The 24654-nt window shown below is 40.0% G+C and overlaps 3 protein-coding genes and 1 long non-coding RNA gene across 7 annotated transcripts in view; 2 read left to right on the top strand and 2 right to left on the bottom strand.

The window, feature by feature from the left end:
* LOC117940495 (F-BAR and double SH3 domains protein 2-like) overlaps positions 1–3021 on the bottom strand; it is a 56307-nt gene extending 53286 nt beyond the window's left edge. For 2 of the 3 annotated variants that reach the window (XM_034865762.1, XM_034865759.1), the window contains exon 1: positions 2375–3021. In XM_034865762.1, coding sequence (XP_034721653.1) covers positions 2375–2395 — 21 coding nt within the window. In that variant the 5' untranslated portion in view covers positions 2396–3021. The remainder of the gene's footprint in view (positions 1–2374) is intronic. The other variant, XM_034865766.1, reaches the window with a different exon arrangement.
* On the top strand, positions 1717–9753 carry LOC117940739. Its single transcript, XR_004655810.1, has 2 exons — positions 1717–1750; positions 9482–9753. It is a non-coding gene; the product is annotated as an uncharacterized LOC117940739 (long non-coding RNA).
* Positions 4986–8268, top strand: p2ry2.1 (purinergic receptor P2Y2, tandem duplicate 1). The gene is made up of 5 exons (XM_034865838.1): positions 4986–5092; positions 6398–6751; positions 6904–7072; positions 7377–7713; positions 7792–8268. The coding sequence occupies exons 2-5, from the start codon at positions 6436–6438 to the stop codon at positions 7978–7980; spliced, it is 1011 nt and encodes a 336-aa protein (XP_034721729.1). The 5' UTR covers positions 4986–5092; positions 6398–6435; the 3' UTR covers positions 7981–8268.
* A 729-nt stretch (positions 9754–10482) lies between the features above and the next one.
* Positions 10483–24654, bottom strand: part of relt (RELT TNF receptor) — a 27496-nt gene continuing 13324 nt past the window's right edge. Inside the window, exons 1-11 of one of the 2 annotated variants that reach the window (XM_034865814.1) lie at positions 23660–23903; positions 22315–22389; positions 22052–22144; positions 20661–20845; positions 20246–20298; positions 19861–20115; positions 14784–14864; positions 14266–14344; positions 12342–12740; positions 11500–11628; positions 10483–10926 (exon numbers count right to left, since the gene is read on the bottom strand). In XM_034865814.1, the coding sequence (XP_034721705.1) occupies positions 10923–10926; positions 11500–11628; positions 12342–12740; positions 14266–14344; positions 14784–14864; positions 19861–20115; positions 20246–20298; positions 20661–20845; positions 22052–22144; positions 22315–22356 (1320 nt within the window). In that variant the 5' untranslated portion in view covers positions 22357–22389; positions 23660–23903 and the 3' untranslated portion in view covers positions 10483–10922. Of the gene's footprint in view, positions 10927–11499; positions 11629–12341; positions 12741–14265; positions 14345–14783; positions 14865–19860; positions 20116–20245; positions 20299–20660; positions 20846–22051; positions 22145–22314; positions 22390–23659; positions 23904–24654 lie in introns of those variants that run through there. The other variant, XM_034865808.1, reaches the window with a different exon arrangement.

Consider the following 24654-nt stretch of genomic DNA (forward strand, 5'->3'; position numbering starts at 1 on the left):
AAGAAGATGGCGAGACTGAGAAAGAGAGACGGTCAGTAGGGGAGAGTGAGAGTGAAAAAGACGGGATATGGAGATGAGGTAAAGAGAAAAAGATGTTATGTTTATTAAAGGTCACGTTAAAGGAAAAGAGCTCAGGTGGTGTAGCCTAGTGGAAGCTGATGCAGCACATAGGTCTGTACCGCTGAGAAAGTGGCTGCTCTTTTTTTTAAACCAAACATCCACACATATCTTATGGTGATTATGATGGATATATCCCACCTGTATGAGAAAGAAACAAAACAGCAGGGTCGGGCAATATGACCTAATATATATCAAGATAAATTAACAGATTTGCCATGTCTAGTGCGTATAAACTGTGTTCCTTTCTCATGATAGCTTGCATCTGATACGTTTGTGCTGTTTGATGACATTATGTCTAGGTAAAAATACTGGAATGTTGGCTGATGTGTTAGTTGAACTTTTGGGAAATATGACCTTTTTTTTATGGAGCAATATATTGCCTTTTTTCAGCCTCATTAGCGGCCATCTTTAATTTAGGCCACATAAAACTAACCTATGAGAATCAAAACAGCTCAGCCTGTAAGCAGTTGTGCTGAGAACAAGCAAAACACTAGAGGGGCTGCATGTGTAGCACTGGGAGAGAAATTATTAGTATCCAAGAGCCAAATAGTGATCCAATATGGCTGTGATGCTGTGGGCTGAGTGTATTAAGAGTGCCAGCCACATTGGCAAGGGGTTAACCAACTGTATTTGGCTAATAAATGATGTTGTATTCTTGGAAACATTTTCGCAGCAAACTGAATGGTAAAGACACAGCTCTGCAGACAAATGAGATCTTACAAAATAATTATGGTGCATGTGCAATGGTGCATTTGATCACACACATAGTGGAACAAGTAGGGCTGGGTACCGAATTCGACACTTTTTGTGCACTGACCAAGTTGCCTGTAAAGTATCAAGTATCAAAATAAACCTCGTCATTCAATACCCAATTTCACGACCTTCGGAATAAATGTCATCCGCGTCAGTAAGCCAATAAGCGTTCAGCATGCTTCTACAGAGAGTTAATGTTTGTGACTGGCTGTCTAAGGTTACACATCAAAGAGGCATGCATGCAAAACTCTACGTTACGCACAGAGACTGGGCTCACATAGTAAGAGCTGGAAAATTAAAAGATTTATGTCGTAATGTGTAATGTTTTAATTTCGTTTTGTTTTATAAAATTGGTAAAATCGGGGGGGGGGAAGAGTATAGTTTAGGAACCCTTATCAAAGTCACGGTACTGGTATCCATACCGGTTTCCAATATTTGTATACCCAACCCTAGGTCGGAACAAGTCAACCACAGTGGTCTCTGCAGCCTTAATGATGAAAGGACCTGTTCAAGTGTTCAAGTGTGTGTATGTGTTTTATAGACACGATATAACATGTTCAAAGCTAGTCTGTGTGCAGAAACCCAGAGCATAAATGGCACTGGGGGAATATGTGGCAATTAAGACAAAACTGTGCAGAGGTTCCCAGCATAGTCATTGTCTCTCATGCATTTACCGGTATTTTAGGACAACTCACACATTCATAGAAAGGCAATGGACAAGCATCTTAAACACATACTCTCACAAACTGGTACCAAGCTGTAGTGGATTGTGTTCTTTTTCTAAGCCCATATATAATCGATCAAAGTCAGTATCTGACATGGCTCTGCCAGCATGTCTCCTCAGTGTGTGTGTGTGTGTGTGTGTGTGTGTGTGTGTGTGTGTGTGTGTGTGTGTGTGTATGTAGCATTTGTCAGCTCAGCCTTTGACGAAAAGATGTGACCCTGGACGGACTGAAGGACCTTAAGACAAGAAGCATCACAACGTGAAGAAACGACAGCTCGTGTTATGCTGTCTGGAAGACTATATATTGTCACAATTTTACGATAAAGTTATATATATAAGCAAAATAATGCTACACTAGTGTTACATTGACATTAAATTGTAGACTAACTTACGGTATTCCTTATCGTTACTGTAACGTTACTAGTTAGATGTACCGTTGCTGCCATGTGTGTGGTGCACTGAATAGAACCTCTCATGTTAGCTCAACTAGCGTTTTCTAGCTACATTATTTGACATTTGACGGCTCGACGCTACAACGTTAACGGCTGGACAGATTCATATTAACTAGGCTACTGACTAACATAGCTAGCTAGCAAACGCTAGCAAATGTCTTTTCTCCCCTTTAATTTTATTTAGCCTGCAGCATTAGACAATTTTTGTTTGTTTAGTAATCCACAACATCCTCATCTAGCTAAGGTGACTAACGTTACACTGTTATCTGTCTGTCATTGTCTGTATAGCCCAGCTACAACATAACGGACTCTGGAAATCACTCACCTTCCTCGGCGGCGGCTGCATTTTGGAGTATTGACATGAATGGTCGTTCCCTTACGAGATGTATTGTAATTCCAATAGGAAATCCAAATCAGTGAGAGACTAATATTTTGTCTCCAACAAAAAACCCTCCCTCCAGACGACAGGGAGGAAAGACGGGAGTTAAATTTGTACTCCGGCGGCCATGATTGATGATAAATGGCTAGTTTATACAGAGCAGAAACTGAAGCTCCGAGTAGAGGGTGAACACACTTGTGTAGGCTGCTGCCACTACTAGAGGACTAGTGTGTACTGTACTGTGTTGTGAAGCAGGAGAGCAGACAAGCGGAGAAGAAAAAGCAGAGGGAAGGGACTGGAGGGGGGGTGTATTAACCTAACGGGGAACCCCTTCAGCAACTAGCTAGCTTAGCTCAACGGCTCCCCAACGTGGCGAAGCACGATATAGCGTCCTGTCAATGATAACATTGCGAGCGGAAAGACATTCTTTCAGTTCTGCATCCTCTAGCCTACAGTCGACAGTAACCTCGATTGACACTTACGCAAAGGTATTATAAACCAAATAAGGGGACAGGAAGGATGATAACTGCAAAATCGTACTCTGTATCTACTGAGCATTAGGGGTTTTCTGAGTCGGCCGCCAGCCTGCTCAAGGAGAAAAGTCTGACTGACAGGTGGAGAGCCTGCGTCCTGCAGACCTGCATAGCAACAAGAAACCGCAGTCGATCAAGGAAAAATCGATCGCGTACAGCACACATTCATCTGTCTTTATACAGTCTATGCTGTAGATTAGGACAAAAAAAGTATTATATATATGTATATATATGTATATATATATTTATATATATATATATATATATATATATATATATATATATATATATATATATATATATATATATATAGAGAGAGAGAGAGAGAGAGAAAGAGAGAGTCCACCCAATGACTATTGGGTTGTAAATAATAGCCTAATAATTCAATACATATTTTAAGACTGTCATTCGAATTCATCTGAAATTATATTAGCCTATTGAATCAAAAAATCACTAAAATATTCATCCATTTGCTAAACTTTATTTAAAGAAGGCTAATCTGTGCTATTATAGACTTGTGTATTTGTGTCCAAGGGAATACCAGGGAGTAGACAGGGTGAAATGGGGTCATGGGCTGGATCAACCATTATGGCAACTGGTCACTTGCCCAGGGGCACTTGGCATCGTCAAATATTATGTAAGATCATGTAATAAATGCAGTCTTCACTTTTCATAATTATATGCAGATTTTATGTTAAATCACATCAAAAACAATGTCTGTAACTTCCTGTGCAGCAAGTGAGGACGAGATGTCTCGTCATAAATGAACAAATACCCCTGGTTGCTTGTGCTTTAAAATGCGTGTGAAATTGAAATTGAAATTGTTCAAACCTCTCAAGGTTAAAACGTGTGTTACTGGGGGAAAGAAATGCAGTCAATGTTATTTTTTCCCAGAAAAATATCTGCTCACATGCCACTGATGCCAAACTACAAAAGATAGTTATGGTAGGCAAGAATGTCTTACAAAACAGACAAGTGAGTGGAACAAATACATGACTCTGGAGGTATTCATTTTTGGCTAGATTGAAGAAAATGCAAAGAAAATCTTCCAAGAATTTTACTTCACGCCTTCTACAGTACGTGCCATGGCCAAGGTTAAGGGCCGTGTAATCATTAATACACCAAGTTTTGTGGAGCGGGTAAGACATTAAGTACTCTTTTCTTACATTTTCTCTCAGTATAACACACATTCACAGTCAGAGACACCAAACCAATCTATTACCACCCACACAAATAACTGTCTGCTAGTGGCACAGAAGAAAATGGCTGACATTGTTGGATTATACTGTATCTGTTAGGATCCTGCCAGGATGCTTTTGGTTTAGGATTTATCTTGTGATTTGGTATTGGAGAATACATTTATTTGGCCATACTAAGGTAAGAGATTTTTCTATCAAAACTGGCAAATACTTCTCTAAAATAAAAGTGCAAAAAACAGCATGGATGGTTAGTTTTGAGTCACATATTGCATATCTGAAATGTGAGAAATCACAGGTAATCTTTGATATCTTTTTGTCAGTGGGGCTGTCAGGTCCACTTTAATTCCGTGGGGACACAAAGGACTACATATTTTGTTTTTGATTACATGGCAGGAGATTTCAAATTATCCCTGCTTGCAAAATTGTTATGCTATAGCTGTGTTTTTATTAAGATTTACCTGTAAAAGCCTTTGTAAATAATAGCTTATTGTGATAAGAATTAGTTCTAATTCGTATGCCCTTTAGGTTACAAAGAAAAATTATAAGTAAATGTTGATAATTGTATAGCCCTATACTTATAGTAATGATTACATGTATTAGTTTGATAGGGTTTACTTTCTGAGTATACCAAAACTGAAAAAACAATTGTTGGAAAAGTTAAAGGTGGTGACAGTTTTTTCCTATTCACTGTCCGTTTGACTAATTGATATTTAACATCATCCCCAAGCTAAACTGGCAACGCAATGTCTACAAGCTACTGCTTGTCAGACAGCACACACCTCCACAGGTTTTTCCCCCACTGAAGTATCTTGAGGACGCATTCAACTGCAAGCAACAGACCTAGATACACTGCAAGCTGTACTTCTGCTTATGATAATGAAGACACATTACACAGGATGGTTAGACAATCTTTGAAAAGCGATTCATACTGTGTGAGTAATTTCATGTGTTTAAGGGGGTTTGTCCCTAGGGAAGGGGGATTTTTGTAAATTGATGTGGATGCAATGTGGGTGTGCTTTTTTTTTTACTCAAAAGTAAGCTGCCTACAGTTTGGTGTGGTGTGCACTCAGCAGGTCAAAGAGATTTGGAGTACAAAAGAGGTGCTCTGTCTCAGGTCTTTTATCTGTTAAATTCAACTTGCAGCTGTTTTGAAGAGAAAGAAAAGGCAGTGAAGTCAGCAAAGGGTACAGTATCAGTATCAGTAAGGACAGATAGGGAAGAAAAAAGAGAGAGGTTAGCAAAACACACAGACGACAAACAAGTATATCTGGAAGCTAGCTACTGTCTTATTTGCATGCAAGTTTTTAAGGTGTCCCTTAGGTTGTTACATGACTTGTTTGGTCTCAGGTTTAGGAAGCAGAAAAAGAGTGGACTGAGGTTGACAATGTAACAAAGCCAGTGAGAATAACAGAAAGAAAGGTTTGAAAATGGTCTCAAACGAGGTCTGGTTTGAGTTAAAAAGTTATTTCTCTGTCTCTCCCAAGGTTTTGGAAAACGTTGGCATGCTAAGTGCCAGAGTGAGTGGTGTGTCTCTGCACAAGAACACAGCTGCACTTACATTTTTGCAAAAGCTTGTTACCACAAAGATCTGTGTATTTGGAGGAGAAAGGCTTAGTATTTCAGTTCTGCTGAGACAAGATGTCAAGAAGTCTCATCATGTAATCCTGTTGGGGCAAGTGGTAGAATACTACAGTAGATCTTGTTACCTGCTTGTTACTCACATATGCAGCACTGATCTATTTTGCGGCCAGACTCACTATTCACTCATACTCATACAGAAGAAGGATTTAGGATTTAATCAGTTATGATTTGACATGGGTGCCACCGTTTAAGTTTCCTCTTGTCTTTTCTCTATCCCTCACAAGTATTCTTTCATTTATTCAACAACCCACTCAGAAAGAAAAAGGTGATTAAAGGATGTCATCATTAAAGCATTTTTATCCTGTGGAAGCGCAATCGCTTAAAATGGGATGACTCATGTTATGAACTGGATTGTGTTAATTTGATTGTGAAATCACAAAACTCTGGTCGAGTATGCAGCATAATGGCCTGTGCTGTTCAGGCATGCCAATGTGAATTACTTGGGCCATCCCAAAATGTGATTGAGGTTGATGTCTCGCGGCCAGACTCATTTCCTATGTCTCCACACTCTATTTCTGTGTCTATGTTAACTTCTTCATGGTTGTTCAAATGCAGCATATTTACAATCTTTTCCTTTATACTTTTCTTTTCCTCAGGTGATTTCCCAACCAGGATCGTCACCTTTGACAACAACATGACCAACCTTACCAATGGCAGTGCCTTCTACTGTCACTTTGAAGAACGTTTTAAATACATTCTCCTTCCTGTCTGCTATACCCTGGTCTTTGTAATTGGCCTGGCACTGAACGCCACAGCGTTGTATGTGATTGTGTTTCGCACTAAGCGCTGGAAGCCTTCCACTATCTACATGTTTAACCTGACGATGTGTGACACACTCTACATCTTCACTCTGCCCTTCCTCATCTATTACTACGCAGATCAAAACGACTGGCCCTTCAGCGAACCATTCTGCAAGCTCATACGCTTCCTGTTTTATACCAACTTATATGGTAAAGTGATGGCATGGCACGGACCCATACAAAACAGCAAAAAAACGAGTTTGATATATGATATGGTACAGTTATAGCGGTATAATATTCAACAAGACAAAACATTATACAATATAAAAATATAGTATAATAAATAGTTATCTCTCTGGCAGGTTCCATTCTGTTCCTGTGCTGTATCAGCCTGCATCGCTTCGTTGGGATCTGCTATCCAGTCCGCTCCCTCTATTGGGTCAGCGCTCGTCGGGCCAGGCTGGTATCTGTTGCATTGTGGGCCCTTGTTTTATTCTGCCAGTCACCTATTCTCTACTTCTCAAGAATTAGGTGATTTCAATTTGTATATTTATCTCCACGTTTCTTTTACCTCTTCATTCCTTCCTTACCTACTTAATGTAATATCCCTCTTTATTGTATTCAAAGTTTTTAAGTGTAAACTATCAATTTTTCTGGCCCACCAACTACCTTGTATTGGGGTGCCATAATGGGACACACTTAAATGAAACCTGTCAGCTAACACATTTTCATTGTATCTGCTTTCATTCAACACTCCTATCTTTTTTTCCATGGTTCAATGTTGAACAAGGCAGTACTACCGTTTAATATTCCAACAATTGTTCTCCTTTGCTAGGGATGTGGAAGGTGAGCGGATCTGCTACGACACCACTAGCCCAGAGCTTTTTTATGACTTCCTGGTGTACAGCTCAGCTGTGTCACTGCTAATGTTTGCCTTGCCCTTCATGGTGGTAATGGTGTGCAATGGCCTCATGGTGCGGAAGCTTCTGGAGCCCGGCTGGGGGTCTGAAGGGGGCGAGAGGGGAGGCCTGTCAGCCAAACATTCCAAGCAGAAGTCAGTGAAGATGATCATCATTGTGCTGGCAGCGTTCATGCTCTGCTTCCTGCCCTTCCACGTCAACAGGAGTCTTTACTACTCTTTAAGATACCTAAGGCAGGTCGATCCCTCACAGGTGAGGACAAACACTTTCATAATAAATGTGTTATGACTTTTAAAGCTCAGGATTTTACGTTTTTTTTTTGTTCATCAGATCAGCTGCAAGTTGCTGGAGGGGTCCAGTGTGGCCTACAAGGTGACCCGACCTTTAGCCAGTGCCAACAGCTGCGTGGACCCCATCCTTTACTTCCTGGCTGGGCAGGGTGCTCGCAGTAGCCTCACCAAGAAGAACAAGTCATCAAAACCAACAAGTGTGAGCACACACTTGACCACACAACTCTGATCCAATATAACTATATTGGCAAAAATGCAGAAAGATATGGGGAAAAGGGCATTACTTATTGCCGGTTTCTTCTGGTAGATGGGCCTCCCCACACTGACACCGACAGACAATGCATTAAGATTAACCAGTAGAAGTGCATGTTCAGATTTGACTGAAGGGTATGAATAAACATCTAAATTATGTAGTGGGCATTAAAATCTGTTAAATGATTTCTACAGACCATGGTATGTTATGTTTGAAAAGCTATAATGTATGGACAGAACTACTACAGAACCATATTGAGCTCCACATCTGTGGTTTTTGTTGATTCTACTGGAAAACTGCTGCACCGCATGTTTGTGTGTTTGTATTGGAATAAGTTAACTTTCCAGAGCTCATATTTCTTCCCACATATCGGACAAAGATGGAAAGACTTCTTATGAATATGCTAGAGCAGTGCTTATGTCTAACTTTGTGTTACAAAATGTGAAGGAATGCAACAATTTTAAAATAAACATTTCTATAAATGTATAAATGATGATATAATTGTTGTGGTGATACTTTTGTTGTCATTTGTCTCACTGCATTTGTTTAATGTCATAATTTGTAAGATATAATTCTTGCATAACGGCTGTAGAATCATTTTGTGACACATTTTCTTAGAAGAGCTGGTGTTTTACGTATATGTTGTCCTTTAATGTAAGTTCATCGATTCTCTCTCTCTTAGTGTCTGAGCAGCTGAGCATTTGAAACCAGAGAAGTTAGTTGTTACATCAACCTGTTGGCTATGTGTTTGGAAAGTATTATCTGTGTATTTGTAGGGAGAGTATCCTTATTTGCAGTTTAGTGGAGACTTAGTAGATGTCATTATTTGCTACACTTGATATACACTTAACAGCTGTCATTGTATCTAATGAACGACAACGACCGCTAGAGGGCGACACTGCCTAACAAACAAGACAGACCATGATGCTTTAGTTTGAATTACATTTTTGACTATTTCTATTTCACTACATTTCCCTCACAAACCTACACTTCATTCACAGACAAAAGCACACAAACACAAAAAAGCCAAATTACTGTATTTCACCAAGAACAGCCAAATAGACATGTATTTAAAATGCATCTGGGTTTTTTTTATTTGAAAGAGTAAAAACATCACACAGAAAACTGTAATATTGTAAATGCATACAAAGCTGTTGAGATAAATGTTTGTTTTATCCTTCCAGCAACACTTCAGCTTGAAATCAAAAGAAAACGTGTAACTGCTGCAACCAATACATATCCTGTCCTCCAGACATGTATTCCTCGTAATATAATAAGAAAATGATGGGATAAAAAAAACTCGTATGATTATAGTATACTCTATAAAAACTCCTGAGGATGTAAACTGAAACTAACTGGGCTGTATGACTTTGAGGCGTCTCAACCACTAATCCTATGTAGCCGCTAGGTGGTTTATTTAATTAAACTGTAAAAAAAAAAAAAAAAAAAGAATAATAATGTGCGTGTGTGTTTATAGGGAAGTAGCTCCTTAAGGTTATGGAGATTGTATAACTTCTGGCTATGTGTACTGTACAGTATTGTGTGTAGGACTTTTTAAAAGTTCATGTTTAAAACACTGAAATGTTGCACTCAAATTGTGAAAAACAAATCATACACATAAGGTTGATTAAACCAGAAATTCAATTATATGCATGATGGTGTGACAGAGTCTACCGCTTTTTTAAATGACGGACCACAAATGTCACTTATTGGTGCAGTGCAGTTGTCTTTCACCTCATACATACTGTATGCTTAAATTACAAAACCAGGTCTGTTTCTCTATACCCACCCATATTTACATATGTACATTAATTTACATGGTCTATACTACAAAAGTGACATCTACCCATCTAACTTTTTCTAAGACCCTAATGAAAAATGCTGTTACTTTATTGGGGGCCCACCCTGAGATCACATTTTGGCCCCTGATCACCTACTTGGACCTATTTTTAAAGGGTGCAATTGTTATTAATGCTTACTGCGGGTAGGTTTACATCACTGAGTGAATGTTTCTCAAACTCTTAAAGGTTCACTGAACTCAGTGAGTGCATCTTTGGTTGAAACTGAATTCAACATCATCAAGGTCTAAAACCTCAACTCACCTGCACATCCTATATGCTAAACTTGTAAAATAAAATAATTAAAACAACAAAATATAACATTTTCTCCTTATAATACTTTCTGTACTCTGAAATCAAGTGTGATATGACCCAAAATCATATCTTTTTGATGTCAACTAAGTCAGATTTTCCTTGTCTTTTGGTGAAAACCTTCAAACTCTTATGCTCATATGGCACTTGGTGAAAGACAACGTGTGTGATATCTTCTCTTTTTTTTAAAGAACATACTTGAACGAGTTTGTTTCAGTCTCACTGCTGTTTGAGTTCTGTCTTTTGTCAGTTATGTATTCCACAGTGTTGTCCTCATCACTGTACACAAGTAGTGTAGGTGTACCTGTCTGCCTGTATTGTTTGTGTCCGCCTATGTATGGTTCACCTGTGTCTATAATAGAAGCACAAAAATAGGGGTTGAGAACACAGTTTTTACATGACCCAAACTCTTTTTTGTTTTCTCCCTTTCATTCTTACTAGTAGTGTCAGGTTTTGACAATCTGTTGTCACAGAGCTATACTTTCTATGGATTTAGACAGTGACGGAAAGCAGCTGTAATTTAAGTTGAACTTCTATGACGGTACATTTGATACATCTGCAAAGTACAGTATTGTTTTTATGCAATAACAAATACAGTAATATTCCTCTTATCACATCAATAAAAAAAAGTATTCCAGCATGAGTTGGTTCTTGTAGTTTCGTGGTGTCAGTCTGTCGTCTAGAAACACCATCCCTGCCAGACGTCAAGTTGTCAGTGAATAATAAGGTCATCTTCAGCGAGGTAGCATTATCACGCTCTCTGTCTCTTCACCTGAGAAAGTCAAAATGTCAAGGAAGAGGCGGGATGAGGACATGAAGGACAGAATGGAAGATTTCCAAGTATAAGACATGACATATAAATGACTTTAAGAGTTTTTTAAAGCACACTTATTTCATTATTTCTTATTTGGGCTGATTTTGAAGCATAAATGATTGCTTACTTAAGGATTTTTTTAAGACATCAGGCAGGTAGTTACTGTAATAATGCTGATTCTAAGAGTGTTGTGTGTTGTTTATGTGTATGAGCAGACAACAGGAAACAGAAGAAGATAATTTTCTTAATAGTTTTAGGGAAAATCCTCTGATAAACTGATTATAAGCTGTATAACTTAATTTCCCAGTGAAACAGACTACCTACTTCAGTGCTGGCCCAAAGAATGTGAGCCAAAATAATGATCTCGAGATTAACACAGTACTTAAACCCATACAAATGTGGAGTGTGCATTGTGGAAGAAATATAAAGAAATGGGTAAGGAGAGGGGTGATTACAGCAAACACACATGTACAGTAGAAGGAAAAAGAGAGTGAGAGGTGGAAGCGTGTGACTGTGTTTTGAAGGTTGTACCTCCTGGTGCCAAATGATGAAGAGGAACAGAAGGGTTTCCCTCCAAAAAGGGAGTTCCGATGCTCTTGGGATGATGTCTTAGTTTCTATGGCGGCGGGCTTCTGCTCAGGGATCTGAGTGACTTGAAACCTGTCAGTCGAGCGAGAGATATCATCACAGTTACATTTATAGCAATCATGTTATAATGGCGGCAGCTAAAACACGCACATGTTCTTACAGGAGTGTGGAGCTGTTTGAGTGTGTGTGAAACTTATTTAGTCTTTCTACATGTTTAATCCTCTTTTCTGCTATTTTTTCAGGCTTATTTTAAATCACGTAAATTCTACAGTACTGTAGGTCTGAACCTGTTACATTAGTAAACAGTATATAGATGTTTCTAGCCTTTCTATAACTCAGCTGGACAATGGTTAAATCAATGTGAATGTGTGAGAAGTGATAGAAGTATTCAGATGAGTCAGTAAAGTAGATTAAATAGAAGCAGCAATACCACAGTGTGAAAAACCCCCATGTTGATATAATTAACCGAATGTGGCTCAAGAGAATATAGTGTTGATGAAGGTCCGGAGGGGCCGAAAAACTCTTTCTAAATCAAAGGCGATGCTATAGCAAGCGCAGAGTGGGGGATTTTTTCTTTGTTTTGAGGTTGATTTAAAATCTCTATCATAGAAACGAATAATTATAACTCTCAAACAAATGTAGTAAAAAGTGTAATCTTTGCCTCTAAAATGCAGTGTAGTAGAAGTGAAAAGTAAAAGAAAAAGTGACAATATATTTGCATTGCAGGTAAGTCATGTATTATGTCATTTATGTGCTGGGTATGAAACAATATGGACCTGTCTCACCTCCCCACAGACAACACTGCCAGCTCTCCCTCCTCCTCCTCCACCTCCTTCACTTCATTCCCTTCCGCCTTTTCCTGCCCAGTATTTGGCACAGTATTTGGTACAGCTTGTGTATTATGGGTGTTGAAAAACACTCCCCCCAGCAGGGGTCTCTTCTGCTGGTCGGTGGATGTGTTCAGGGAGGACAGGATGAGGGTCTGGGGGGGCTTCAGGGGATCATGGAGTGAATCCAGGGGAGGTATGAGGATAGCAGGCCATTTTCTCTGGGCACAGCGGGTGCAGCGGTAGCCGTGTTTGGGGGCCAGTCCGGAGAGACCAGAGATGGTGTGGAGGTGGGACTGATGGGGGCACAGCCTGGGAAGGGAACGGAAAGTGGACAGTGGAGACAGCATTGGGAACCTGGGAAGAAGAGCAGGATAATCCGAAGAGGGAATGAACAACTGATCAGTTACATTTTACAATTTTTTGGATACTTTTATTTTTTAAATAGTCAAGACAAATTTCCCTAAAAATCCAAATATTGAGAAACTTAAAAGATTGTTGCCAAGTCCATACATGGTACTGGTAAATTGAGTCAAAAATAGGACCTTGAATCATAAATCACCTATACTCCTCGTAATATCTGAACGCACACATATGCACAGAACCATACATGCTAGTCTTGTCAGTCTAGAACATTTTATATAGATTGTCTCTTCTGTTCCCTATTGCTTCCATACAGATTAAAGGTTTTGTGTTGTTAAAAAAGCATGCAGTAATGCCAGATTGATAAGGGATTTTTTTAAGACTTAAGACTCTTAAGACATTAAGAGTTAGAAAAGCCCCCAAACAAGCCAGCCATTAGGTTCCCCTCCACCTTTCATTAGTGTGAATGTATACATGGAAATGTATTTAAAATTGAAATGTGAACTGGTATCTGTTAGCAAGTCCGCCCAGGCCTCTTTAGCTGAGGTCTTTCCATGGTGTGTTTGTGCAGAGAAAGGCGGAGCAAAAGACATGAATGCAGCATGCACAGAATGCATCTGTGTGTCCCAGTGTTATAGCTAGTTAGTGATCTGTAGTGACCCCTGCAGAAACTCCCACACACACAAAACCACATGCACATACACACACATAGTATCTGAAAGCTTTCCAGATTTCAGTGTGCATATTATGTGTGGTTGTCAGAATGTTCTCGAATCCTAAGCTCACATGTTACAGCAGCCCATTGAGCAGCAGCACACTGCCAGAGGCCCCAGAGACCTCTCACTGTTGTCAATGTGGCATACATACTGGGGTGTAATGTATCTTATTACCATCCATAGAATAGTGCGAGATGAGGTGAACTTCTGTGTCAGTGCAAGAATAGAGGGGCAATTTGGAGTATGAAGATGACTCTGACTTCTGCTGCCAGTGCTGATAAAGTAAATGACAGTGGTGTAGACAGTGGTGTAAAGCAGCATATTGCTGATTTTGTTAGATTAACTTCTGAATACTTGAGCACTTGTATCCGCTGCACATTGCAACCAAAGTTCCAACCACAAATACACATGGTCATGTAAATCGTGTGACTTCAAGCTATGTGACAGCCAATGAGATTAGTGACAGGCTCATGAATCAAGAGACAGCGGATACAACTCTGTCAGATGCTCACTTCAGACATGCAGGAGTGTATCAGCCCACTCCAGAACTCCACTGAGAAATCGTATGCGATTATTTTCTTTTCCTCTTTGATAACCCAAAAAAAACTAGAGTTGCAGTTGGAATTAAAACATTAAAATGATAGAGTTGAAAACACAAGGTGGAGGCACACTATGGAATTATAATCCTGTAAATTAAAACACAGTTTGCATTTCTATTTGTTAGGATAACAAAAATAAAACCTGTTTGCATAAAATATATTGCAATGTTACAACGTTTTATACAGTACAAGGTGGTCTCATACTTAATTGACGAGGCTTTGCTCATGGCCATCTGTTTGCTCTCGTACTCTAGCAGCAGTTCCTCCAGTGCAGCAGCATTTTCTGAAACACACACACACACACATTCAGATGAGACTCAATCAATGATGTGACTACAGTGACAGTCAATACTATCAATCCAAATTTACTCAAGTTTGCCCTGTCTGTTAGAATGCGGTTTACATAAGACCATTTTTGACAATATAAATTACATCTATCTTTGTGCTTATTGGTGATTGATTGGAAAAAAATAAACTAGACCATTGTAGGATTTACATTTGGTTCTACTTTTCATTCTACAGGGGAAGACGTTTTATCTCCCTTCAAAAACAACCAATCTCTCTTTTCACTTTTTTTGCTGTAGCAGACAGCCTGAGCTTGCAGCTGTTAAGATGTGTCTGTGACATACTCTGATGACACTGCGTTCCCATCTAAAGTCAGAACACATTAAATTACTCTGACCACTAGCTTCTAAGTGGTGTCAGTGCTGCTTAACACCCACCTTTCTTCTCAGTGATGAGGCGAACCAGAACACTGATGGTATCTTCATTCAGGTCGTCAGATATGTAGGGACAATTGTTACCTAAAGCAAGCGAAAAAGAAAAGCAGAGACAGACACAGACGGACAATTAGCGGACATATTTTTTTTAATACTGAATATTACAGTTTAGGTTTTAGATCCTAGATTCTAAAACTAGTGTATTGACATTTTCATCTATGTAATTACATACATACATACATATAACCATAAAGTTTTATTCTTACAGTCTATGCATATAACACTAATAAAAACGCAAATATAAAAAATTGTAAGCAGACCTTGAGTAAGGATTGTCAAACCATATAAAGTGTACATTCATTCACGATAAATGGCATGTATTTCAAACTGTACAATATGAACTTAACTGTAATATATAAACTTATATTTTTTTTCAATGCACTGTAAGTTCCTTATGCTTTTAGGTTCACACAGTGCATGTCACTGGGATATTGTGCCCCAGTGCATGATGGGACTGATAAGGATAGATGTGGATGACTGAACAGCAAAGAATAGACATGCCGCCATGGCAACACCCCCCTCGACTATCCCATAATAGCACAGCACATTGAGGCATTTGAGAGGAAAGGGATGAGGGCGGAGGGGGGGTTCAGAATAGCTCACTCAGCACATCCCAATCCATTCAGCACTGCTGAATCACAGAAGGCTCTGTGTGTGTGTGTGTGTGTGTGTGTGTGTGTGTGTGTGTGTGTGGTTTAGCAGACCCCTAATGCCAGGTGACTGTGTGTATCTGGTTGTTAAAGAGCAAAATGTGACTGTGTGTGTCTTTCTCTTGCATAACCAGTGTCAGGCTATTGTTGGGACATAACAATAGTCGTGTCTCCACAGTGGCTGTTGCTATGCGAGGATAACGGCATCCATTTCACAGTGAGGCACTCAGCCTCTTCTCTTTATTCCTTCAACAGAGTCTGACCCATGTTCAATGATTCAGTGTCAGCTACATTAAGTCACCTGTCGGTCACCTTGTTTACAGATGAGTCTCAGTTTGGTCAGTTCACTGTTTGAGCTTCAGAATAAAAAAGATTTTATTTTTAGAGCTTTTTCTTTACAGAAAATCAAAACTGCAGCAGCTAAACACTACCTTTTTACTCTGTCCTGAGAAAGCTGAGTTATCTCAAAGTTGCAGCTTTGACTCTAGCTCCCAGCATGTCTTGCCCTGTTTCTTCCCTTCAACGTTTCTGTAACCCCGCTTTCCAACAAGTCAAACTTTTCTCCGTCTGCAGCTCTGCACAGCCGGAGTTACCTCTGCAGTCGGATTTTAGACCTGCTAAGCTAAGCTTGCTGTATTTCCTCATGGGTGATCCCCCTGAGTGAAGATGATGAGCAAAGTGCTGGAGTAAGAACTTTACTTAACCTTAGCCAAAGACAGACTGCAACAAACTGCACTGCAACAAGGATAGTTATATAACAACAAGAGAGGGGACGAGGCAGAGAGATAAAGTTTCCCCATGCTGCATTCAAAGCTTCTACTGCCCTCTAAACATTCTTTTGTTCTCAACTGTTTAACTGTCTTTTACTTTCTTACATTACCCACCTATTGGCATCTTCACTAACTTTATTTTGCGTATCATCCCCTCACTCGTTCTTCATGTGTCTCACTCACGCATGCAGATATAAATAGCTTTTCACTGCACCACTGCATCATCTGTACAGGAGGAGAGAAAGGGGGGAGCTGAGAGTGAAGGAGGTGATAAAGTGTTGTGCATAATGTTCCATGGAAGATCCCGACAAAGCTCAATGAATAGACAGGGCAAATCAGAAAATTGGAATAGTAGAAAATAAAAGGAAGAACATAAAAAGTTAGAAACAAGGAGATACAGAGAAGGGGAGGAGAGAGGACAAAGAAAGAGGAGACATTAACCATGAGGTGAGGACCCGATTGAATTATTAAGCTGGCTGGGAAAGGAGAGAAGGATAAATAGTGTCATGTTAATATGAGAAGAGGGAGGCGGGTTGGTTGGACAGGACAGGATGAATGAACAAAGACTATAAGGACGGAGTGGGGGGATGGGGTTGGGGACGTTTCTCTTTGGGTCCAGGGACGTCTTAAGTTTCACAACAAAGTGCTCAGAGAGGAAGAGACCAAGGTAACGCTGCAAAGATAAGTCAAATAGCTTTGACAGAAAGACTGTTGCTCTGACATCAGTCTGTCCTGAAATCAAATCTTTCCACAGGCTTTCCTTCAAATATATGGTCAAAGATGGGATGTTTGAGGAGTTTTTGACATTCTGAATGCATTTCACTTTTAAGCCAGATTTTCTGCTAGTGAAACAGATGTAACAATTATACTTATCATGCAATCCAATCTGCTGACCCTGGATCACTATTCCACTACACAGACAGAGCGGCATGTACTTCCAAGGCTTGGTGACACAATAGAGAAGCTCTAATCTTTGAAGACACAATTACATTGGTGGTTGTGGCTGAAATGTTAGGGAACAGAAGCTAAAAACAACCTAGGTACTCCAAGTAAAAGAGTAATATTCTCCCTGTAATCAACAACAATGACCCGGCAAACTACTGCAGACGTCCTCAATGTGCTCATTGTATCAAGAAACATTCAAGTGTGAGTTTTTGTAACTGTGTAACGAAAAGAGGCAAGTTCAGACAACCAAGGGGGGCACAGAGATAAAACAAAACCCAAATAAACGTGTTTTGAAAAACATTACTTACTTTAATGTTTTAATTCTAATGAGGGACGCTATCCAAACTTGGTGGTGTTGGGCAAACAGGTGTTCCGTGCTGACAGAAAGTCTGATCTGCTGAGGTGGCAGCTGTGCTCTGACAATAGATGCATGATAATAACTGGATACCGGATCCCAAAATGGCCTTTATTCAGTTCAATGAAACTGCTCGCCTGGCGCATACGGAAAAAAAAAACGTTTCTAAGCTTCTGTTACATGTGGCCCACTGAATATGCACAGTAGTGTCTGTGGGCCTGCCCGCGAGTTCCCACTGGGCCCATAGACTAACATTGTGGTGACGTCACAGGTTTTTCAAATTGCTTTTCTTGGCTCGAGGACAGCTTTTTAAATATAAAAAGTCCATGAATAAAAAAAAAATCAACAATCACAATCAACTTTGTTTGTAGTTTGAGGTGTCCTGTCAACAGTTTTACAGAAATCTCTTTTACAATGGTGGCCTATGGGGGGAAAAGAATCCTTCTGGGGCTGCTGGGTAGCACAATAGTGAGGAAAATAGTATTTGCAGGGGGAAACAGCCCTTTAGCCTGGCTCTGTCCAATAGTACCAGCACCTCTTAAGCTCACTACTGAAAAAAATGGCACTTTGTTTGTTCAATTCTTACACAAACCAAGGTGATTCCCTGCATGCCTAATGAACATGACATGAAAGTGGTTTTAATCTTCTAAACTAACTCTCTGCATGAAAGCAAATGAGCATATATCCCAGAAAGCTAAGAACTATTGAAGTTTGTGCAACCTTAAATAACTAAAAACACCTCAAAGCAGATATAGGTTAATAAAATCCCATATGTTCTATGTAGAAACATACCAGGAACACATTGTGCGTCCTGTCCCACAGTTTTAAAAGAGTTGCTCCAATCAATGCTAAAGCAGATTATGTACACCTTGTGACTTAACGATTTTACCTGCTATACAAGCCTGAACACTACCCAGGTTCACTACATCAAGCACATACAAGAAATATGGGTGTAGCCCATTTTTCCCATTGCGTGCATGGCTACGTCGGTCGACACAGAAAGTATAAATGGTGTCTGCTTCATCATCCAGTTCAAACCAGGTGTTATGCCTGCCACAGGTGACTTGTCACCTTATAAGAACAGAAGTATATTTGTATCAAAGGCTGCAGTACTCAGGGACAGGACAACATACCACTCTTCACTATCACAAAGGACAGGAATAAAGAGCACTCATGTTACTCTGAGACTGTGCAAAGCACAGAGAACAGGGTGTGGTAACTCAATACTTGTTTTATTGCTTGGTCCCTCTGTGTCTCTCTTTATTTCCTTCTCTAAGCTCTCTTTAGATTTTCCATTTATTTATCGTTTGGTGTTTTTCCACTGCATGGTACTTCCTTGACTCGCCTCTACTCGACTTTTCTGGTTTTCCATTTCGAAAAAAAGTCCCTTGTACGTGCTAACAGGTACTTTTTTAAGTGTCACCTCCGTCGAGGTTCCAAGCAAGCTTAGGCGATACCAAAAGGTGGCGTGAAGACCTGCTGACTGCTGATTGGTGTGAGAGAATCATTACTATTCACTAAGTCATCATTGCTAGCGACAGACGGGGGTGTCCTTAACAAACCTGCCATGTTTAAATAGTTTAGCTGTGTTTTTTTTTGCTGCTGCCATCAGGTTCTTCTGAAACTAATTTGTCTTCTGGCTGTGGCGACAGCCACATGCCTAGAATCAAAAGCAACACACTTCCAACATTCTGTGTCTGTGTGTTGCTTTAAGTCATGGCAGTTTTCTACTAGGCGGACCAGCCACGCTCGCCTCACGCATGAGGCGGTGCTATGGAAAAAGGAGGACGGGGCACAGCGGTCGAATCGAGTCAAGTCAAGCCGATTAATGGTAAAACGCCATTAACCTCTCTTTCGGTTAATACCACCTTCAGCCCTCTGTCTTTCTTTCTTCTTTTGCTCTCCACCCCCCCTTCAGATAGAAAAATTACAAGAAAATAAATGCATGCTTGGAAAAACACAGCATGCATGACATGTAATGACCCCTGTAAGGTTAATGTATGTAGCGTGCAGTCACATCACAGAAATACGCACACGGACTCTTGCTGTACACAAAGACACTGCCCTTTGGGCTTTGCTTTGCACCGACTCCTGACAAAATGTAACCACATTTTCTGTATGCGTGTGTGCTAATTCGGCATTTTTATGGGCGAACGTGACAACAACCTGAACATAAATGCTAGTTATAGTCATCCCGCCCACTGCTACTTTCTATCTTTAGTTTGATTTTTCTTACTTTTTCTACTCTTTTTTTCATTGTCAGTCTTTTTTTGCAATTCCTGTCATTTAATCTCTCTCACCTTCTTTTTGCGGTGTGGCAGTTTCTTCATCCCCTCCCTCCTTGTCAGCAGTGCAGCGGTATCCCTTCTTCTTTAGGATGTTGCAGATGAGGATACCCAACAGGCCCATCACGCAGAAAATAGGCACCAAAGCAAACACGGCGTACTCCGCCGTCTTCTCCTCAGCGCTGCGCACCACTGTGCCATTGACCGGCCCTCCTGTCCCGCTGGATGGACCTTTCTCCACTGTACGCACCATTCTGACATGCAAAGAGGCTGAGAGAGAATAAGAAGAAACAGGGGAGGGGGGTGGGGGAGCAGGATGTAAAAGCAAGGTCTTATCACCATAGAAAACAAATGATTATTGTGAATTTAATGAGCAGCATGTGTGCAGGATCCTGCTTACTTTTTACACACAGACTTTGGGTAGAAACTTCCCCTTTGGCAGTGGAGTGAAACCTGCACAAAAAAAAGAAGTGTAGGGAACATAATTAGAGAGATGGACAGAGAAAAAAAGTGGGAGGACCATTCTACAGTGAATGAATGAATCAGCGGTTTTAGCCTGTGGCACATTATGTCCTCTGGTGCTTGATATTGCCTGCCTATTGTTGTGAATGACATAATGTATGTGTGTGTGTGTGTGTGTCTTCTTGTTTTCTTGAAACAGAGAAAATGACAGGCCTTAATTTAGAACAAATAAAAAGTTTATGAAGAGTAAATTTCAAAGTGCTTACGGGGTATCTGCTCCAACATCTACCCCGTAAGCACTTTGAATGTCAATGCTACAGTTTCATTGAACTGTGCAGCCTACTAGGCCTTACCCAGGCAGACAGTCCCCACAGACTCCATCTGAGATTGCAGTGCCAGGGGTTGCAACCTTACGGCCAAGGAGCTTGCAAGATGTATGTGGGCGGCAAAGTTCTGAGTCAGATGCGTCTGAAAAGCTTCTCGTCGGGCACAACTGACATTGCACTTCCTCTGTTGGACTTTGGATCCGCCCACAGGCCTGGCAAGAAAGAAAACACTTTTTAACTCAAGCTAAATAGGCTGCAAAAGAACAAAATTAAGCATCTCTCTGGTGCTGTCTAAGGGTTAGAATCTTTGTGTTAACTGGAATTATAGAAAAAAAAGACATTTTCTGTAAAGGTATACTTAGCTACATATGGCCAACAAAGGCTAGTACATATATCTTAGTGACAAATGGTAGTTTTGTTGTGTTAGTAATAGCATGTGATTTGCGACAACTTCATAAATACAACTGGCAACGAAAGACAAACATAACACCTTGGCAAAATCCCTCCTTTAAAAAAAAGCCTCTCATATATATATATCTCATAAAAGTTTTCCCTCATTTAACAGTAAACCAAATAACTTGGTTTATGTTGGATGTGTGTGACCCTAAACAGAAATTGGAAGCTAAGACAGTAAAAAATCAAAACTCTGGCCATATACTTTATATACAGGTAGGTGGTGGGAATCATTTTGTCACCAGTGAATCACAACAAATTAATTTGCTTACATACTGCAAATAAAGATGCATACATGCTTTGCTCTACATTCTACAGAATAAGGAGAAATATACCTTGCTGTACATTTATAACAGGTAGAAAGGGGAAGATAACATGGGGTGGAAGTGTTATGTACCGTTTAGGGCAGTGGTTCTAGAACCTTTTTCAATAATGTACACCTTTTGAATTGTTTATTTAAGCCAAGTACCACATGACCAGCAAAGATCATTAATGGTATAAAAAAAAAGTCTATATAAAGAGGAACTGTACAGCGATGTCAGCGATACATTTACTAAATACAGCCTTGCAACTGAAAAAACATGTAACTGCTAATGAGAAAATGAGACATAAACTGTACAAAAGACAAAACTTTGGAGAAAGAAGGAAGGAAATAAAGCAAGAATAGGTCGAAAATAGTGTCACAAACTTAAAAAAAAAGCTAGAAAAAAAGTAGAAGGAGAGTAGAAGAAAGGAAGGCAAGAATAGGTCCAAAGAAGGCAACACAAATGTCATATTTTTATGACATATAGGAAAAAAAAGTCTACATAAAGAGGGTAAATGTTCTGCACAACACAACAGCCTCACTATTAACCCTTTTGTTAAATATCTCAAGTAGCCACTGCAGTCCTCCAAAGTACCCCTAGGTACACATACCCCCCTTTGAGCAAAGGGGGACAGAAGAAATACTTATAAGGTGGTCTCACCTTGGAAGGCTCCTGGCCAGCAGGGCATTGAAGACACCCGCATCCTTCCCCCCACCGACACTGCACTGCTGCAGTCCCACCACAGCCAAACACCTGGAAGACACACACACACACACACACACACACACACACACACACAAACAGTCAGTGAAGGTTTGCAGAGTAAAATTGGGACGATGTTGCATGATGTGCATGCCACTCTATAAGGAACACAACCTTTTTGTTGCATAAACACACAAAAGCACACGGATGCACATATTTACCGTGAGAAGGACAAGAGCTGAGCAGTAAAGGTGGTTCCTCATCTTCTTCAATGTATTCTTCTATGTTCATATGATCTGAAGGAGATAGGAGAAAGGGGAGATAAAACAGGTCAGAAAAAGGGTAAATCACATTTTGAAACATGGTCAGGTTCACTTAGAGAGAGATATGGGCTTTCCACGTGCATAATATAAATCACCTAAGTCAACACAACTGCCCTTTCTGCAAACAACTTTTTAACCTTTTTAGTGCCAAGAAGCCTTTTCTGTTCACATACGGACGAACATACAATATATCACAAGACTACATAATAATAATAATAATTGGTGACATTACAATACTTCTGACACACACACACACACACACACACACACACACACACACACACACACACACACACTAAACCACACATGCTCATGGTAAAAAACACCTGAGTCATTTTTTTGCAACTTATTTGGAGCGTGGTTACTAGAGTGACAGGCAGGTAAGGAGCAGTTGTAAATGATGTAAATAACATTTAACATGAATCACGTTCTTTTTATGACCATGAGTGAATGAAACAAGGCTTTGCTGTAGCTATTTTTGGTTCATTGACACTTGCAATTATTCATCCTACAACACATTACTTTGCCAACACATGCTGGTTTTCTCAACGCTTGGCAGTAGCTGTGCCCGGGAGGAGAGTTACATGATATTAAGGTAAGTTAGAAAAACAGACTTTTTATTATTTAATGTCATTAAAACTAAGGGACATCGTGATAGAGAAGACAAACACATGAAGAATGGAGAATGGTTGTACTGCTTTATTTTGCAGTAGTAAAATTCTTCTTTGGCCTAGTTTTTGTTACAGCAAAACAATATTGGCATGTCTAAAGTTAGCATTTTGCGGTTGGAAAATATTTTTTGACTGTACTGTTGGAAGCACAACTTCCTACAGTGCCTATCCATATGTACACAGAACAAGTGGTCAATTAGGCATTTATTATTGCTCTTTACTTTTGTTTTTATGTAACTTTGCAAACTAAGAATGAATACATTTTGACCCGAGGTAAAAAAAAAAGTAAAAGTAGAGGACAGACTGGCTCGTCACAAATAGCCACTGACCAAAAATGAAAACATAAAACACATTTGGAATATGCCATAATAACACATGATAAGAGAGAAGAAAAATGACAGAATAAGGATGAGGGGAAGAAGGATATAAGAAATGTTTAGAAAGTAGATGAGAAGAAAGAAACAGATGGAAAAGACAGAAAAGACGTTACGACTAAAATAGAGATTGAGAAAGAATAAGAGAGAGAACAAGATATTGGAGAGAAAGGAGAAAGACATGAGCAGCTTACTTACCCCAGACTTGCAGTTGATTGACACAGTTGCCGTGGCAACTCAGCAAGGATGCTGTGTATGCAGCTACAAATGCTGAGTCAGGACCAAACTCAAATATAACTGTCTTATAGCTGTCTAAGAACAACACAAACACTTGATAAAAGTCCTACTTAGAGCTACCTGGACAAGTAAGTCAAAAAAGACTACTGGATTTCACAAAAATATGATTAAGAATAAAAAAATGAAATTATATAAAGTTCTAACTGTGAGACGGAGTTATGACTAGAAGTCTCTCAAGAAGTCAGAGAAGATCAGTGCAACTGAATGGAGACTCCAATGTACCTGCCTGTGTCTTATAGTGTCACTGACCACAGACACACCCCTGACATCCTTAGGACATGCCCCTTCTATCACGGCTAAAACATACTGTGTGTGTGTGTGTGTGTGTGTATAATGTAATTACTTACTGTTGACCACCCGGCAAAACATAATGTTTTAAACATTAGTTAGCAAGCAAATTCTCCACTCAAACCCATCCATTCTCTTCCTGTGTGGTCAGCACACACATTATAGACACACAGCACATACACCTACACAGCATATCCCTGCTGTGTACGTGCAGTAGTTGGTGACTGGTGGGAATGCCTTAACATGTGTGTGTATATATATATATTTCTTTCTTGATTTCTGATATCAAGAAATTCTACCAGTGGCTGGAAAACGACAGCACAGAGGCACTGATCATGGCAGCACAAGAACAGTCAGTTCAACTCAGTACAAGATCAATAGAGGCTGGGGTCTACCACACAGGCAGGACCCCAGGTGCAGACTGTGCAAGGATGATCCTGAGACAGGACAGCACATAACAGCAGGGTGTAAGAAGCAGGCAGGGGAAGTGCGTACATGGAACGCCATAATCAGGTAGCTGTCATAGTGACCAGGAACATCTGCCACGAGTATGGGCTGGAAGTCCCAAGGTCAAAATGGAAGACACCTCCTAAGGTAGTCAAGAATGA

This window comes from Etheostoma cragini, chromosome 3 (genome assembly GCF_013103735.1).
Source record: "Etheostoma cragini isolate CJK2018 chromosome 3, CSU_Ecrag_1.0, whole genome shotgun sequence".
Classification (NCBI taxonomy): Eukaryota; Metazoa; Chordata; class Actinopteri; order Perciformes; family Percidae; genus Etheostoma; species Etheostoma cragini.

What these genes read in the sequence shown, in the direction of transcription:
- p2ry2.1 (XM_034865838.1), top strand. Translation starts at nt 6,436, where the DNA reads ATGACCAACCTTACCAATGGCAGTGCCTTCTACTGTCACTTTGAAGAA. An exon ending in CTCTACTTCTCAAGAATTAG is followed by an intron (nt 7,073 to 7,376) that starts GTGATTTCAATT and finishes CTCCTTTGCTAG; the next exon opens with GGATGTGGAAGGTGAGCGGA. An exon ending in GGCAGGTCGATCCCTCACAG is followed by an intron (nt 7,714 to 7,791) that starts GTGAGGACAAAC and finishes TTTGTTCATCAG; the next exon opens with ATCAGCTGCAAGTTGCTGGA.